The sequence below is a fragment of the Cetorhinus maximus genome, chromosome 10 (assembly GCF_964194155.1).
Source record: "Cetorhinus maximus chromosome 10, sCetMax3.hap1.1, whole genome shotgun sequence".
Lineage (NCBI taxonomy): Eukaryota > Metazoa > Chordata > Chondrichthyes > Lamniformes > Cetorhinidae > Cetorhinus > Cetorhinus maximus.
The window spans coordinates 87733940-87751612 of NC_135888.1; the positions used below are offsets into that span (position 1 = coordinate 87733940).

General features: G+C 39.4%; 1 protein-coding gene across 7 annotated transcripts in view; it reads right to left on the minus strand.

Annotated features, from left to right (window-relative positions):
• The window catches only part of rnf44 (ring finger protein 44), a 127479-nt gene that overhangs the window by 7175 nt on the left and 102631 nt on the right, over nucleotides 1–17673 (minus strand). For 6 of the 7 annotated variants that reach the window (XM_078550757.1, XM_078550761.1, XM_078550758.1 and 3 more), the window contains 5 exons: nucleotides 14902–15063; nucleotides 12704–12810; nucleotides 8436–8520; nucleotides 4995–5116; nucleotides 4220–4319 (listed from right to left, as the gene is read on the minus strand). In XM_078550757.1, the coding sequence (XP_078406883.1) occupies nucleotides 4220–4319; nucleotides 4995–5116; nucleotides 8436–8520; nucleotides 12704–12810; nucleotides 14902–15063 (576 nt within the window). Of the gene's footprint in view, nucleotides 1–4219; nucleotides 4320–4994; nucleotides 5117–8435; nucleotides 8521–11784; nucleotides 11921–12703; nucleotides 12811–14901; nucleotides 15064–17673 lie in introns of those variants that run through there. The other variant, XR_013577788.1, reaches the window with a different exon arrangement.

Genomic DNA, 17673 nt, shown 5'->3' on the forward strand with positions numbered 1-17673 from the left:
CGGTATTTATACGGCCAGTCCAGTTCAGTTTCTGTGGTAACCCCCACGATGTTGATAGTGGGGAATTCAGCAATGGTAATGTCATTCCCCATTGAACGGCAAGGGGAAATGGTTAGATTCTCTCTTATTGGGAGATGGTCATTGCCTTGCGCTTGTGTTGCGCAAACATTACTTGTCACTTAAAAGTCAAAGCCAGAACATTATCCAGGTCTTGCTGCATATGGACACTGACTGCTTCAATATCTGAGGAGCCACAAATGGCGCTGAACATTGTGCAATCATCACTGAACATCCCCACTTCTGAACTTATGTTGGAGAGAAGGTCACTGATGAAGCAGCTAAGGTGGCTGTGCCTAGGGCACTACCCTGAGGAACTCCTGCCGCAATTTTCTGGGGCTGAGATGATTGACCTCCAACAACCACAACCATCTTTCTTGGTGCCGGGTATGACTCCAACCAGCAGAGTTCCCCCACTCCCCACCCCAATTCCCATTGACTTCAGTTTTTCTAGGGCTCCCTGATGCCACACTCGGTCAAAAGCTGCCTTGACATTGAGGGTGGTCACTCTCACCTCACCTCGAGTTCAGTTGAGGATGTGGAAAGGATGTTTCCATTTACGGGAGAGATTGCAACTGGGGGATACAGAAATAAGGGGTCTCCTATTTAAAATGGAGATGAGAATTTTTTTCTTTCAAAGGGTCGTCAGTCTGTGGAATCCTTTTTCCCAAAGAGCAGTGGAGGCAGAGTCATTGAATATGTTTAAGGCGAGTTAGATAGATTATTAACTGACAAGGGAGTCAAAAGGTATAGGGGATAGACAGGAATGTAGAGGCCACAGTCAGATCAGCCATGATATTATCAAATAGCAGAGTAGGGTCAAAGGACCAAATGGCCTACTCCTGCTCCTGATTTGTATGTTCGTATGTTTTGCAGGCAGTCAGCAAAGGTTCGCTGGTTTGATTTCTCTGATGATATGTTCAGTAGACTGGGCCTACACTCCTTGACGTCTTGAAGGACGGGAAGTGATTTGATTTAAAGATTCTGAGTGGATTGGCAGGGTGGACACTGACAGGTCGTTTCCCTTGGCTGGAAAGTTGGGAACTAGGGGGCATAGTCTCAGGATAAGAGGTCAGTGATTTAAGAGTGAGATGGGGGTAAATTTCTTCTCTCGGGGGTCATAAATCTTTGGTATTCTCTATCTCAGAAGGCCCTGAGATGCTCATTCATTGAGTATATTCAAGACTGAGAGCAATAGGTTTTGGATACTGAGGGATTCAAGGGATCCTGGAATGAATTGATAGAAGTTGATTTGAGTTCCAAGATCAATCATGATGATACTGAATGATGGAGCAGGTTCAAGGGACCCAATGGTATACTCCTGCTTACAAGTCCCAGAAATTGATAATCAGCTTGTACAAAGTAGGCCACCTTCACCTAGAGCATTCTGTAGAGTTTTAAGACCCACACTGTTGGGAGGATATTCAACGTTGGCAGGAATTAACAGAAAGGGAACTTAAGTTGATAAACTGGATTGTATTTGCATGCTACAAGGAATGGCTTTGGATACTAGGGATCTCCACATTGGTGATCTTAAGCTTTTCACATCATCAGGATATCCCAAAACATTTCACAGGCAATTAAATATTTCTGAAGTGTAGTAACTGCTTTTTATATGCAGATATGGCAGTCAATTTTTACACAAGATCCCACATACATCAAGAGAGGAAATCTGCTTCTCTTGGTGGTTTCAACTGACAGATAAATACTAGTCAGGAAATATTCAGACTCGTCAAGTACCACTAACAGATATTTTACATCCACTTCAATAGGCAGCGGGCCTCAATTTAAACTCGAATCTGAAAGGGAGCAGCTCCAACATGCAGGACTTGATTTAGTACTGCACTGAAGTGTCAACCTACATTAGGTGCTCACATCCTGCAGGGGGACTTGAAACCACAAAACTCTAACTCCACAGCAAAAGCACTACAAACCGAGTCAAATTAATGCAAGATCTCAGAAGAAATATAGATTAACTGAATCCCAGAGAGATGTTCAATATTCATGCAAAGTCTTCGACATACGTTACATGGGTTCAGTTGAGAAAAGATGAATGCACAGTTCAAATTACAATTTGTCCACACAGAGGGCAGTGAACATGTAGAATGCCCTATTCAGAGACAATGTAGTAAAAAATGCTGGAAATTTCAAAAGGGTTAGGATATTTTTTTGGCGGATAGGGCTATTTAAAGTACACGGGGTGAAATGGGGTAGAAAGTTGGTAACTGTGAGCATTGACCTGTGAGAATCAATCCGTGAGGATTGCTGGCAGTGGCCTTTTCCAGGTTCGTGGAAGCCTATATTTGACATTGGTCATATGATGTGGGATGGAGTGCTTAAATGTAATGACTAAAGTGTCATGGGTATATGTGGCCTTCTGGAGTTTCTTGTTTTGCCTTTTGGAGTCATGGGAAATTCTCCCAAAGCTTTTTCTTTTCCTTTTTCTTTCTTTCCAACCCCCACCTAGAGTTATTATTGGTGATTGGAGAGGCTGATACACAAAAGTCACTATCTATAGCCTGAGCCCCAAGGTCTTCTCACTCTTCTAATTGTATTTAGAGCAGGATTATCCCAGGTACGATCCCTGGTTTTTGATGAGTTAGAAGAGCTCAAATGCAGGGGAAAGTGGTGAGTGCATGAGAAATAAATTAACCAGAGCTCCCACCTCTCAATGCTATTGAATAACCCCAGCTGGAGATAACCCGATTGTAATCTGGTAAGGGCAGGACAGATGCATCCTTCCCTCTCCAGGACTCAACACCCTGCTAAACTTTGATTAAGCTCACACGAAAAATGCCCCCTTGAACAGGTGAATGTTGTCCTTAACACCAGCCACAAAATGAATCAATGCCTTCAGGAGAGGAGGGGGAAGTCTATGAGAAAGTATATTTTAGGATACAACTACAAGTTGTTAAATTGCATGCAAGACAATAAAAAAATCAAAAGCAGCATCTTTATAATTGATAAGATCAAGAAAGAGCTGGCACAATTAAAACAATTGTGTACTTTGAAGCCGTACAGCGCTTCAGACTCAGTTGCAGCATAGGCACATTCCTCAGTATATCAAGGTGTTAAACCAACATACAGAAATAAAAAATAGAAATAGGATATGAAAATACAGGTTTATAAATCTAAAATAATTATTCACCATTACATACAAACAGTACCTTCAGGGACTTAAAAGCACAGGAATGCCACAGGACAATTAACAAGAACCATGTATCTTCCATGGGACTGTTGACAAGGTACTTGCCTATGCAACTCCAGTACTGCACTCATTTATTTTTTGACCACCAGGCTAGTATTCTCCCCTCAAAGGGGATGAAGAAGGGGAATTATTTGTCCAGCAATTGTCAATATTCAATGAAGCAGAATTATTATAGGCAGTAATCATCTCGTCTCTTCCCCTCTCACTCACTGAACATAGAATAAAGAGCTTGCAGAGAGTTACAAGGCTGTGATTCAATTAAATGGTTCTAATGGCATGATAAACCACAAGAGAATATCAGATTTGTGAAACTGAATTGCAGCTTTAAATTTACTGGCAGCTATTTGATATTCTCTAGAACATAAAACAAGATAGGTGCTCTCTTTATTAATTAGTAGCTGCACCACACAGATTAATAAGATCCCAAATTTGATACCCAGGCTGAGCCAAAAGGGAGAAGAAGAAAATAATCACTCTCGGTTCTCACTCCTGCCCAGAAAACCTCGCCGGACGTACGCTTACGTGTGCAGATCTTGGGTGAGGATATGTTTGAGTGAGCCATGATTCAAGCCAACCCCACCTCCCTTCTAATAGCACACCATTTGGTTGAAATGCTGGAGAGTGACCAATGCCCATTGAACTGGGCTCCAGCAGAATGTCAACACCTTTAAATTAGCAGAAGAAAACAAAAAATATTGTAATTTTGAAAATAATTTCTAATGGTGGTGTGAATGAAAGCATAGCGTTGAGATAGTTTGAAAGTAGATCAGATGTCTTTCTGTTAATAGATCAACAATTGATACAGGCTACTCTGCATGTCCTGATGAGTATCTTGCTGTAATTTCTCTAATTCACAGAAATCTATTTCTAGCAGATTTCTATTAATTAATTAACTCAAGAGTAAAAATGAAATCAGTCTTTGAATTCTAAACCAATACAAAACAGATTTCTTACCTTCAGCCATTTATCAACACACTTTGCGTGGAACTCATGGTTGCAGGGTAAGACTCTAAGTAGCTGCCTCGACTCAAAATCGCTAAAGCACACTACACACCTAGGCAGAATAGAGAATGAAAGTGCTGTTAAATGTATTTGTATTAAACATAGCCACCGAGTATCAGACGGCATACACAGAGCTGCAATCAAAGATGGTTTTGCAAAAACCCCCTCTCAAAAATAATTGTTTCACTTTCTTTTAAGTTGGTGTTTGCACTCATAATTTGAGATATCTATGCTAAGAAATGAAACATGGGATGTTTCCTTACCTTTACACACTGCACTGCTCTTTCTTTCTAACATTAGCAGAAGACAACCAAATTCATTCATAGCACATCTTTCACATTCCTTGCAAGTCAGTCACAGAAGGAGGGTGGAGGCTATGACACGCTCCCACAACAGCCAGATACATAATGTACATTCTTGCACTCTTATCTAAGGAAGCACAATGGCCAGCTGCTTTGTTATGGCAGGTTACGGTAAACCATTTCTTTAAACCTTAAAAGGTCATTCTAATTTTCTACTGCGCTGCCAGCAGAATGAACGGCCATTCAAACTCGCTGTTTTACTTTCTCCAATATTAATGATAAATTGGTAACGGTGTGTTGAGTTTATTTTCAGGCAGCACATCCTTCGGGTTCTATATGAACAGTTATTATTCAATAATGGGGGGATGGGGAAAGATGAACAGATCAGAACAAAAAGACAAGCTAACAATGTAAGTGCTACTCACAAGGTTTGTTCTGACTGGTGATTTTCAGGATTAAACCTATAGGACGGAAGCTGCTCTATGTCTGCTTTGGTGAGTCCCCGCGGCTTAGCTTCTCCCAGTCGTTCGGCCAAGTTCAGCAGTGCCTGCAAACATAAAAGGCTCATGATAGGAGGAGGAAGAATCAAAAGGTTTCAACAATATTTTATTCTGGCAATATAAATAAACACAAAGAGTTTAGGACTCTGAAAACTGTGAAACAAACTTAGTAACAATCTCCCTAAGCTCCTTGTCTCAATGATGCTATTTCAAAGGTTTTACAAGAAAAAGTTTGCAAATGAGTGGATTGGTTAAAGGAAACTTTTCATTATATTTAAGAGGCACTTAAAAAAAAAATGTTCAGTTTACAAAACTGCATTAATACAGAATTGTATGTTATAGGACCCTTAAAGCAATAACAATTTACAAAATTGTTCCATTTTAATTTCAGCTTTCCAGCGATTGCAGTTTTTCCTTTCTCATTGGTAGCACAGAATGATATTGATTGTGGTAATAAACACATTGCATTCCAAATCAAGTACAGAGCAGTGTGTGCTGGTGATTCAATACTACATGATTTTAAAATTAGTGTGAAACTAATTTTTTATGAAAAACACTCAAGCCTGCAAATGTAATATGGGGTCATAAAGAATGTTACAACACAAAGGCATTGGCCCATTGAGTTTCTGTCCATATGAGCTTCATAATTAATACAACTTTGCTGCTCAAATCTCTTACCCAGTAGTAGTTTTGCTTTTCAGAATTCCCTTTTAAAAGAATTTTTAGATTCTGCTTGAACAACTGTTAGTGGCAGAAACATTCCATTTTAACCACCATCTGTGTAAAGAAATATTTCCCAACTTGTTTTTGATTATTTAACATTGTGGCCTTTTGGCCCACCCCACCATAATCATTTGTAATCTTGAAGACCTCTATCAAGTCATCCCTCAGCACTCTCTGCTCCTGTGAAAAACACCTGAATTTCAAGTTTTTTGTCATAATTGTAACTCCTCACTCTATTGGTGCAACTTTATCTGTGCTTTTACATCCTTCCTCTAATGAAGTGCCCAAAACTATATGCATCAGAGTAATTGCAGCACAACTGAGGACTCGCAAATCTTTTGGGTGAGAATTTAGACCAAGGCCCCATCAGGTGGATGCAAATGCTCCTGCAATCCAAAGGACAGGAGGGTTCTTCCAGTACATTTAGCCCCCTAATCAACAAGATCAAAAACAGCCTACCTGCTCATTTATCTTATTGTTATCTGTGGGACCTTGCTGTGCACAATTGCTTGTTACATTTGTCCACAAAACAATAACTACACAGCAAATGTAATTCATTAGATGTTAAGCACCTCCTGTGCATGTGGGCAATGCTGGATAAAAGGCTGGAGTAGTTCTCAGCACTACACCTTAAAGGAGGAAATACTAGCCTTGAAGGGAGTGCAGCGTAGATTTACTAGAATGATACTTGGACTCCATAGGTTAAATTATGAGGAGAAATTACACAAACTAGGGTTGCATTTCCTGGAATTTAGAAGGTTAAAGGGTGTGTTTGACCAATATTAAGATATTAAGGAGAATAGATTAGACAGAAATAAACTAATTCTCTTGTTTGGAGAGTTGAGGACTAAAATTAGCAGCAGACCTTTCAGGAGTGAAATTAGGAAATACTTCTTCATGCAAAGGATGGTAGCAGTTTGGAGTTTTCTTCTGCAAATGGCAACTGATGTTGATCAATTGTTAATTTTAAATGCGATATTGATAGATTTTTGTTAACCACAGGGATTAAGGGATATGGAATGAAAGTAGGTATGTAGAATTGGAGGTCACAGATCAGCCATGATCCCACTGAATGGCAGAGCAGGCTCAAGGGGCTAAAAGGACAATACCTTTTTCAATATAAAAGCAAAATACTGCAGATGCTGGAAATCTGAAACAAAAACAGAAAATGCTGGAAAAACTCAGCAGGTCTATCATCATCTGTGGAGAGAGAAACAGAGTTAATGTTTTGAGTCCGTATGGCCCTTCTTCAGACCCTTCTTCATATCTTTTTCAATTTCCTTTGTTCCTTTTCACTACAAACATTTTCTCTATCCTCATCTACTGCCTGGTAATTAAAGCTGCCCACAATTATTGCTCTATTGTTAATATTTGCTGCTTTTGTGTCCATTAATTAACCAGTTTCTTTTGCACTATTTAACAGTCCAGATCCCTTGCTTTTCCTCAGTTCAATTCAAAGGGATTCTTTCAGAACTACTTCTCAATTTACCCTGATGCATAAATGAAGCAAAACTGTCTCTAATTAATGCAGCTACTGCTCCTTGTTTCTTTTTTCCCCCGCTTCTCTCCCAAAAAATTTACATCTAGAAGTGCTTTATTTGCCAACCCTGGCAGCAGCCATCAGCCAGTGAATCACTTCATGCTGCACTCCACATTTCCAAATTTTCTCCCTTCCTCTGCTAAAGGAATTGATTCCTGCTGGAGTGCAGCTCCAAGGTTGACAGTACCTCACCTAAGTGGATATTTGTCATGCGAGAGCCTAGACTGCGAATATCAACAGGCTACTTGACTCTGAGAAACAGCACAACCAAGCTCCATCTTGTTCTCTACATGTCCACACATTCGCACTTTCCAGCAGGAATCAGCAAAACAGAAACACACATTCTTTCACTTGGTGCTTCTGAGAGGTAGTAAAGTAAATGACTCAAGAGTTTTTCCAGCAATTTTTGTTTTTGTTTCAGATTTCCAGCATCCACAGTATTTTGCTTTTATAAGTGACTCAAGGTGTTTAACAAAGTAGAAATATGGATGTGGCATATTGCCGTAGTAGGTTGCAGAGGTGTGACGAAGTGACTCTGTGGGGGAATTTATAAGTGAGGTTGAGAATTTTGAAATAGAAATTTCAATGATTGTTTTATACCATTGACCACAACTAAAATACTCAATTTCACAAGCTATCCTTTACTTTCTGAATCACCTCATTACTAATGGTGTGAGCCTCTGGTAACCACAAAAGGGCAAGCTTTGAAACTCAAGTGGAAGGATGCATTATTCTTACTGGGTTTACTATTCTTCTGGGACTGTAAACATCTCTATTGCTTGGAAAGGAGGCCTCCATTCCTAACTTCATAGTGGCAACATCATGACAGAATCCAACATAACACCATTTTGTATGTGCACATTACAGCACTGCTGCTGTCTTGCACTGCCCAGGGCGCCACAGTCTGAACTCATTCAGTAATTGTCACCTCCACATTTTGGTTGTTGTATTGTAATAACAAATTGTGTAGGAGTCAGGAATCATTTGAGGCCAAGTTACAACTGGAATTTTAAAATGTTCAACGGAGTTTCGAAGTTAAGTTTGTAATACCGCTGATGTTAGTTTGGTAAAGCTCCAAGGCATGAGAAATGAGAAACACACACCTCGTAATTTTCCACTTCCACATCCTCTACCTCTAATTCCACACTAATGGCTGGTCCCACTGCAGGAGGCACTGGAAGCATCGATCTGCATTACAGGAAACAAAAGTAATTTAATATTTTAAATGAAGCAGACGTCAAAACAAACCCTTTATTTCATTTATTAATTCAGAAAAATATGCCAGGTGGTTCCTTCCACAAAGCATAATATGTTGCCTGTCTTTTAAAGTAGCTCAAAACAAACTTCGAGGGTGTAAATATCCCTCCTTCAGACTTGGAGGAACTTAGAGCTAAAACATAGGTAAAAATTACTGACATATACTTTTGAAATCTCTATTAGGTCCCTCCCTAATTTCCTCTATCCAGTGAAAAAAGTCTCAATTTTCAAAGTCTTTCTTCACAGCTATGACCACTCATTCCGTATCATTTTGTACCCTTTCCATGCCTTAATGTATTTACAATAATGGGGTACTTGGAACTGCAAACAGTACTACAACTCTGATTTAAATCAATGCCTTACACAGAGTAGCATAACTTTCTTGTTTTTTTGTATTCAATGTACCTAAATATAAAGTGCAGATTGTATTTGTCCTTTTTATAGCCTCTTCTGCTCGACTGCCACCTTGAACGATCATTGTATTTCCATCTCTAAATTTCTCTGTTTTGCCTAAGAATTTCACCAGTTAGGGTATATGTTTTTGTTTGTTTAAATGATTATTAGTTTATTCTTTTTTCAATGAATGTGGGTGTGACACAAGGTGTGGGTGTGGCAAGGCCAGCATTTGTTGCTCATCCCTAATTGCCCTTGAACTGAGTTTACTTGCTTGGTCATTTCAAAGGGCAGTTGAAAGTCAACCATATTGCTGGAGGTCTAGTCACATGCAGGCCAGACCAGGTAAGGCCAGCAGATTTCCAGATGAACTAAATGGAGTTTTACGACAATGGTTTCATAGTCATTACCAAGACTATTTCTTTTTACCAGTCAAATATAAATTTCACCTGCTGCCATGGTGGGATCTGAACCCATGTTCCCAGATCATTAGCCTGGATTACTAGTCCAGTGACATCACCACTAGGCCACTGTCTCCCCCAAATCTATTGAACAACTTCTACTAACTATCTGATCACATTGTCTTTGTTCTTCTGCGTCTCCTTCTCAGTTTGTTACGCTCCCTAATTTGGTATCTCTAAATTTTATTTGTCTTGTGCCAATGCCCAAACCATTTAAAAAAAAGGAAAAAAAAGAAAAAAATCCTCGTGGATCCTAGGGGCACACCCTGAACATATTCCGTCACTCCAAAAAAAAAACAATTTACTTACACGAATTGCTGCCTGTCAGCAGCATTAATGTGCAGCAAGTTTCTTGTATCCAAGTAAGCTGAAGCAAGCCCAAACAAAGCTTGTGCCAATTGCCCGGATCTACTTAAAAGCAAGCCAAGGTTTGTTTGTGACTGTGACAGACACTCCCTTGCATTGATTAAAACGCAACTAACCTTTGCCCCAGTCTTTTTAGTTTTGAAACAGTAAAATATTCTAAGAGAACCAAGTTCCTATCAAATAGGCAGCACTGTTAGCAGAACTGACATTAAAAACAAATTGGGCTGCTGAGCAATTAAGTGCACAAATCTCAAGTCATAAAAATTAATGGATCATTTTGGAAAGCTGAAACTAGCTCCCAGCAATGACCCCTTACAATTTTTGATTTAAAATCATCACTCTCTGGATTATTTTGAATGCATGCTGGATTCTGGAACTATCAAACAATGATGGATAAGAGAAGTAGTAAAGGTCCACTTCCACATATGGAAGAGTCAGTGGAAGAAGATTTGAACTGCAAAACAATGCATCTTCAGATTCTGAACCCCATCTCCCTCCAAACCAGATTTGACAGAAAATTGGACTTTTGGAGACCAAAGTCAAAATTTAAAATAAGGCTGCATGGAAAGGTGCAAAGCAAAAGAAAACATGGGGGATGCACCAAGGGGTGAAAACAGAAAATAAATTATTCGATGACCGAGGACAAAGGGGGCAGTGCAAAGAGGAGAAACACAATTAACCATTACCATATTGGGGAGAAAGAGACAGAGGTCAAGGATAACAGCAAGGCTATACACCTGTCGGACTAAAGCACAAATGAACAAATGGGGAAACAAAATAAAACACTGCACCAGAGACATTTCAAAGAAATATGCAACGAACATAGTGGAAAGCCAAAAATAAATCACTAGTAAATAAATCACTAATTATTGAATGACTGACCTAAGTTCACGACTAAAAGCACTATCCTGATAACTTGGTAGGTAAAAAGCACCACCTGGTTTAGCACTCCACAGTACAGACCAACAGGTCCTAGGCTTGAGACCCAGTCCCTGAACTGATTCAGCTAGGGAAGTAATTAGAGTGCAAAAAAAAAAGGGGAAAAAAAAATCAGTCAGGGTATCTGCTCCTAACTACTATCCAGCAATCACTGCTAGAAAGCACACATGTATGAATTATGCTGGGCTGTGATGCTCTCTAGTTAATAGGCTGCCAAGATGACCTGAACAATGGCCACAAAGGCACGATACTGAAGATTACCAGGCCCAACAGACCATTCTCTAGCAAGGATCCACAAGAGGAAGGAATGAAGGAGACAATTTTAAAAAGGGATAAATATGTCAAAATCAAACATTAAATAAAACCAATCCTAGAAATTAAGGCTGTTTACAAATGTACTTTCAACAGAGTGAATAATAAAGATTATTTTTATTGACTCAGCTTGAACTTGGTTCAAGTCGGAAAACAGTTGGCTCAGCCTCTTTTGGTTATTGTAGCATCACCATGAGTACAATTTTAGCCTCATTCAATAATTGCACTGACAATTTGTAACTGTTGTGGGATGGACAAACTTGACTCAATATAAATAATTTAATGAATCAGACACCCATGGGTAGATTTCCAACTTACTTCCAGGTGTAAAACTGATGTTGCAGATCAGTGGAGCATTCTAGAAATCACCTCATTTTCATGTCTGCATGGCAGCAAGTTGAAAATCTACCCCTGTCTTGACATTATAACTACTTAACTTTATAGCGAAAGTTAACAGCCTTTCTTACAGCTGTGATTTCTGTTAAAATTTTCTGCAGAGATCTAGTTGGATACGAATAAATACACCCGGTGCTGGGACTAAGTGTTGCAGCAACCTTTCGTTTTAAGATATGGTGATCTATGACCTTGGATAAGGTGCTCACTGCCCAGAAAGCACAAAGTGGCACTGTGTACAAATCACAAAGCTAGTAACTATTCAATACATTCTGAATAAGATAATCATCAGGTACAGTGTAATGGGCAACTCATCCTCCAGCTTTCTTACAGTTTAGAAATAGGCAGCTACAGTGTCATCTCTTGTTCTTCACGTCAAATTACCATCATGTCCTTAACCGTTCTGTGATTGCCTTAGAAGGGGTGCAAATGTTCACTAGACTGATTCCTGGGATGAGAGGGCTGTCCTATGAGGGGAGATTGAGCAGAATAAGTCTATATTCTCTGGAGTTTAGAAGAATGAGAGGTTATCTCACTGAAACACATGAAATTTTGAAGTTTAACAGGGCAGACACTGAGAGGCTGCATCCCCTAGCTGGAGAATCTAGAACTAGGGGTCCTAGTCTCAGGATAAGGAGGTCAGTCATTTAGGACTGAAATGAGCAGAAATTTATTCCCTCAGAGAGTGTTTTGAATCTTTGAAATTTTCTACTCAGCTGAGATGCTCAACTGATGAGTATATTCAAGGCTACGATTGACTGATTTTCAGGTACCAAGGGAATCAAAGGTTATGGGGATAGGCAGGAAAGTGGGAGTTGAGGTAGAAGATCAGCCATGATCTTGTTAAATTGCGAAGCAGTCTCAATGGTCTACTCTTATTTCATATCTTATGAAATACACATACAATTAACAAAAAAGTTTTATGAAGTCTTAAAGAGAATGAAGCCTCATTGGCAGTGACACATAGATCAGCGCAGGCATGGTCAGTTTTAAAAACTGTGTCTAAGCAGATTGAACAATCCACAATCATAGGAGTGTTAATGTATGTAAGCTTCTTAAAGACTGGTTCAGTCACAGCAAACCAGCTTAAATAACATGAAAGCTAATAAATGAGATCTAAGCAACTGCCTTTTCATTATTTAGTTTAGGTCCATATTTACATTTAGACATGTAGCTGTAACTGAGAACATTAAGAAATGTATCAAAAGAAATCTTAAGAGTAAAAGTGACCTGTGGGATGCATCACTTACAGGAAATATGGCAGGAAGCTGGGGTAATAGGGTGGAGGTGGTGGCAAAGGCTGTTGTAAGCGGTATCGTTGTCCAGTCATTCTCCGTGGCATAACATGTGGGTATGGCTGTCCAAATAAAGGAAAAATAAGGATTTCAATTAAACATTTGGAAGTTGCTTCCTGTAACATATTCATTCTAGGCCATTAGCAAAATATTGTTGGCTTCTTTGTTATAATACAGGAGAATATTACTTTCAATCTACCTTGTGCAAGACAAGTGGGAGCTGTGGCTATGAAAAGAAAATGCAGCATTCATGAGCCAGGTGATAGGTAGCTACTTCTGCAATAAAATATTTAATCTCAAAATTAACACCATCTATAATTGCAGATATTGGTTCAAGGCCCATGGTTAAAACTGAGTGCCAGGAATATGGCTTTAGGTATGGCCCAGATGTTAGTTACCTCATTTCCACAAACCTTCATTTTCTACAGTATAAACAAAATGCTGTGTATTTATCATGGAAGTTACCACAAGGTGATGCTGAGTGCTAAAACACATCCCTACTTATTTCACCTTCATACAGCGTATTACAGTTGCAAAAGTAGATCAGATTCACCCCAAAATCTGACCCCCAAATGCCATTATCAAATGCCCCAAGAACAAGCTCTGAATCAGCATCCAACAAGACCCATCTCAGGGACAGGTCTCATGTTCATATCAATTAGGATAAATATGGACGCCTGCCAGCATTAATTGGATGCGGACTTGCAACCTGATTCCCCATGGACGCATTCCACTTTCTAGTATTTTCTGTGCTTACACATCCCATACTGCCTGCCGTGTCTGTCTATAGTAAAGAAAGAGAGAAGGATGGAGAACGTGTGTGTGATAGAGAGTCTGCATGTAAGAGAAGCAGGTGTGAGGGTGCAAGTGAGAGTAAATATTAGTTAGCTGCCCATCTATATAAATGGATGGCTTGGCTAAATTATTTATGTCTACATTTATGCTACTTTTAACTCAGATTTAGACATGTTCTCAAAGAATAAATAGGGTACCAAACAAATGCTCACTATCACATTTCTCATTGTGTCAAATACACACAATACTTGTGTTTCCCCCATTCCCACCCCTACTTTACTGAGATACAACAAAAGGTTTTAACATACAGTGAAGTCACCTGTGCATCTACAGTTACCCTCTGACATTAGAATCTTGCCACAATTAGTTAGGGCAAATAAAACAAACCCTCCACTTTATTTACTCTGCTACTAAATGTACAGTCGTAGTTTTTCATTTAATCAACCCAATTTACATCTGTATAAAGAACCATCCATAATTTTTTCCCCTCAAAGTAAAAACAGCATGATTTTGCTCCCTTCTGCAAAAAAAGAAAATATTTTACAGACAGAAATACACAGAGCATTATTGGAATTTCTCCTTAAATACTCTCGGCATTTAAAAAAAATTCTTTTAGTGGCAATCCCCATTAATTCTGAAAGTGAAGTGCACAAGGAGTAAGTAAAATTTTCACTATTTTTGTAGCAGGACCAAAAATATTAATGTTGTCATTCCTTTCATTACCATATTCAGTCTACTTTCACTAAATTATTGCTGCTGTTCCTAAGATATTCCTTATTCCTCAGATCACAGCATTCTTTGCTCATTTACTGAGCCACCTTGGGTTGCCATAGCATCTTTGCTGTACTAAGCAGACGCCAATTATGTAATCACAGACTTTTAGGTCCTGTGTGAAGCACCTCCTGAATAATAACATCAGTTTCATTATTTAAGGAGAATGGAGCTGTAAATGTACAGATGAGATGCACTTAAGGCAAAGTTCTCCAGTGACACAATATGCCTACACACAGGGCAAAAGTATCAATCACATGCTTAAAAAGTCATACTTTATTAATTTATGGTCAATCCAGGAATCAATTATTCTGGAATTATTTGCTATATAAAATGAAATGATGCCGCTGTTTAATTTGAAAAGGAAAAAGATGGTGATCATAGTTACAGCAGTAATGGGATAATGTACAAATTAAGCCAAAATTAAGACATCATTTATCTCTAGATCACAACTTCTCTTCTCTTGGCAATGTGATTTTTAGCACCTTTACATTCATAGTCACTGTTGTCATGTTATCAAAAAGCTTCACATAATTGTTTGTATTACACTGCCCCATTATACAAAGACAATTAGAGAGAATACTTACCACTCCAAAGGGCAATTCCTGGTGTAAGGGATCATGAGGAAGATACTGCAGAGGGACAGAAGTCGGCATGGCAGGGGGATGATGTGAAGGTGGGTATGTAAAACCACCAACTGGGTGCTGGTCCCCCCTCATTTCTACTTCATTCTCTATCCTCTGCAGGGGCTATTGAGAAAGAAGAGGTAGAATAGATTCAAATCAGTATTGCTTACTTAAACTTGAAACCAAAGCAGTTTTTCGAAATAATTAACTGCAAGTACAACAATGAGAGCATCCCAGCAAATGGAATCCAGAGCTCCCATCTCTGAATACTGAGTTGTTATCCAGCAGTGACAGCAGAGTGGTGACCTCCCATACCTGGCTCTCCTGATGGGGAACTGAGAGTCAGACTAACAGACTACATAAAAAAAAGGGACTTGGTTATGGAAACACCCTGGAGTACGATCTGCTGCACATAGTGCAGTGGAAAAAGTGGATTGTCTCATGTGCCGTGCACCACAGAAGATGATGTCAAAAATGTAACTCCCTCAGCTATTCATTACTGTACTTATTCAGTATGTCAAGAATGGAAAAAAAGTCATCGTCATTTACAAGCAACAACTATTTGTATTTGTATTTATGTTGCATCTTTAGCACATTAAAACATCCCAAGGAGCTTGAGGGGAGCATTATCAAAGAAGAATTTGACACTGAACAACATAATGAGATAATATAGCAAATGACCAAGAGCATGGTCAAAAGGGGTAAGTTTTCAGGAGCATCTTAGAGGAGAGAGAAGTAGAAAGGCAGAGAGGCCAAGGGAGGACATCCTAGAGCTTAGGGCCTTTATGGCTGTATACATGGCCATCAATGATTGAGCAATTAGCACTGGCAACGTGCAAGAGGCCAGAATTAGATGACCACAGATATCTCAGAGGTTTGTGGGGCTGGAGAAGATGACTTAGTTCAGGAGGGGTAAGGCATAGAGAGGTTGAAGACAAGGATGAGAACTTTGAAATTGAGTTGTTACTTAACCAGGAACCAATGTAGATCAGTGAGCTCAGGGTGATGAGTAACAAGACTTGGTGTGAGTTAGGATGCAGGCAGCGGAGTTTTAGATGACCTCAAGTTTACTGAAAGTGCAAAATGGAAGCTGGCCAGAAGTGCATTGGAATAGTCAAGTCTAGAGGTAAACAGAGGCATGGATGAAGGTTTCAGCAGCAGATGAGCTGAGGCAGGAGCGGAGTTGGGCAATGTTACAAAAGGGCACCACAGAAACTCTCAATTCAAGGTCTTTCTCACAAAATAAATAGACTAACATCAGTATTTCACAGAGTTGTACAGCACAGGAGACCATTCACTCCCCATTCTTCTTGTGCCAGCTTTTTGAAAGGACTTTTAGATTAGTCTCTGCTCAGAGCCACTGCTCTTTCCCCATAGCCCTGCAAATTTCTCCTTTTCAAGTATATATCTGTTGCCACTGAATCTGCTTTCACCACTTTTCATGTGATGAATTCCAGGTCACAACAACCCAGTGTTAAAAAGAAGCCTCCTAATTTCCCCTTCCTGGTTGATGTTTCCCTCTCTGTAAACCAGGAGAACGGAGGCCAGTTTTAGCATTCTCAGTGTTTCTGTAACCAAGATCATTTAGCTCTACACACGTGTAACTGGATCTAAGACATTCCCTCTGGCCATCCTGCTGTGCTTGGCTTGGCTACATGGATACACATACATTAAACATACTTACCAGCAAATATAAAACAGTTTCATTCAAAACGAAGTCAAGTTTAGAAATTGCAAACTCTTATTATTGACAGAGTGGCTTGAATTTATTTGATATGCTTTGTGTTCCAAATATGTTAAATTAATTCCTGGTTTAAGTGTTCCATTCTGAGAGTTGTCTTTATGGCAGAGGGAGAAAACACCTCAACAAATGTCACAAAACTGCTAAAATATTGTTTTGGGATGTGGGAAGCAACATGAATGGTTTTGAAAAAGTGTTTTTGTAACAATTTGCACCCCTCTCTTTGCTGAAACGAGTTCTATGGGTGATACAAACCTGCTAATTCACCCAAGTATTCATTCCGCTTGCGTAAGCGCAGTTAGCAATTGTTGGCAGATTGGCCGAGCAAAGAGTATAAAATGCTCAATTTCCAGCAAGCAGATTAGGAGCTGAAATTCTGTTTGATGCTTGGTTTTCTAGCCCATGGGATGAACTTAATTAGACCGCTCCTGCTCCCAATTCAGCTGAGGTCAGCTAATTAACATAGACCATCAATCAGACTCAAGTCTGTGAGATTCATAAGAACTTAAGAAATAGGAATAGGCCATTTGGCCCTTTGAGCTGCCCTGTCATTGTTGATCTTTGACCTCAACTCCACTTCATCACACTATCCCTATATCCCTGAATTCTGTTACATAAATATTTTCCTAAGTGGCCCACGGGGGGCTTTGAGAAATAAAATTATCTGGTAAACTTTTTTGCTATTATACAAAACACACAAGGGTAAAGGTGTGACTTGGATGGGATGCAAAATGAGCAATAACATATCTGCTGCCTGAATATACCCTGTCCAATTCAGTTCCACTGACTCCAATGGTACTGAATATTGGGTGGGCGGATTCTGGTTGCAGATGTGATATCACCTGTTTTGCATCCTTGCTCCATTGAATTTCACTCCTGCTGATGATGTAACTTCAATTGAAACTTATATGATTTTATTTGGGACAGGATGGGGGGTGAGATTAGGTGAACCATTACTATTGCCTTTCATAGCATTACATAAATGACAGGCA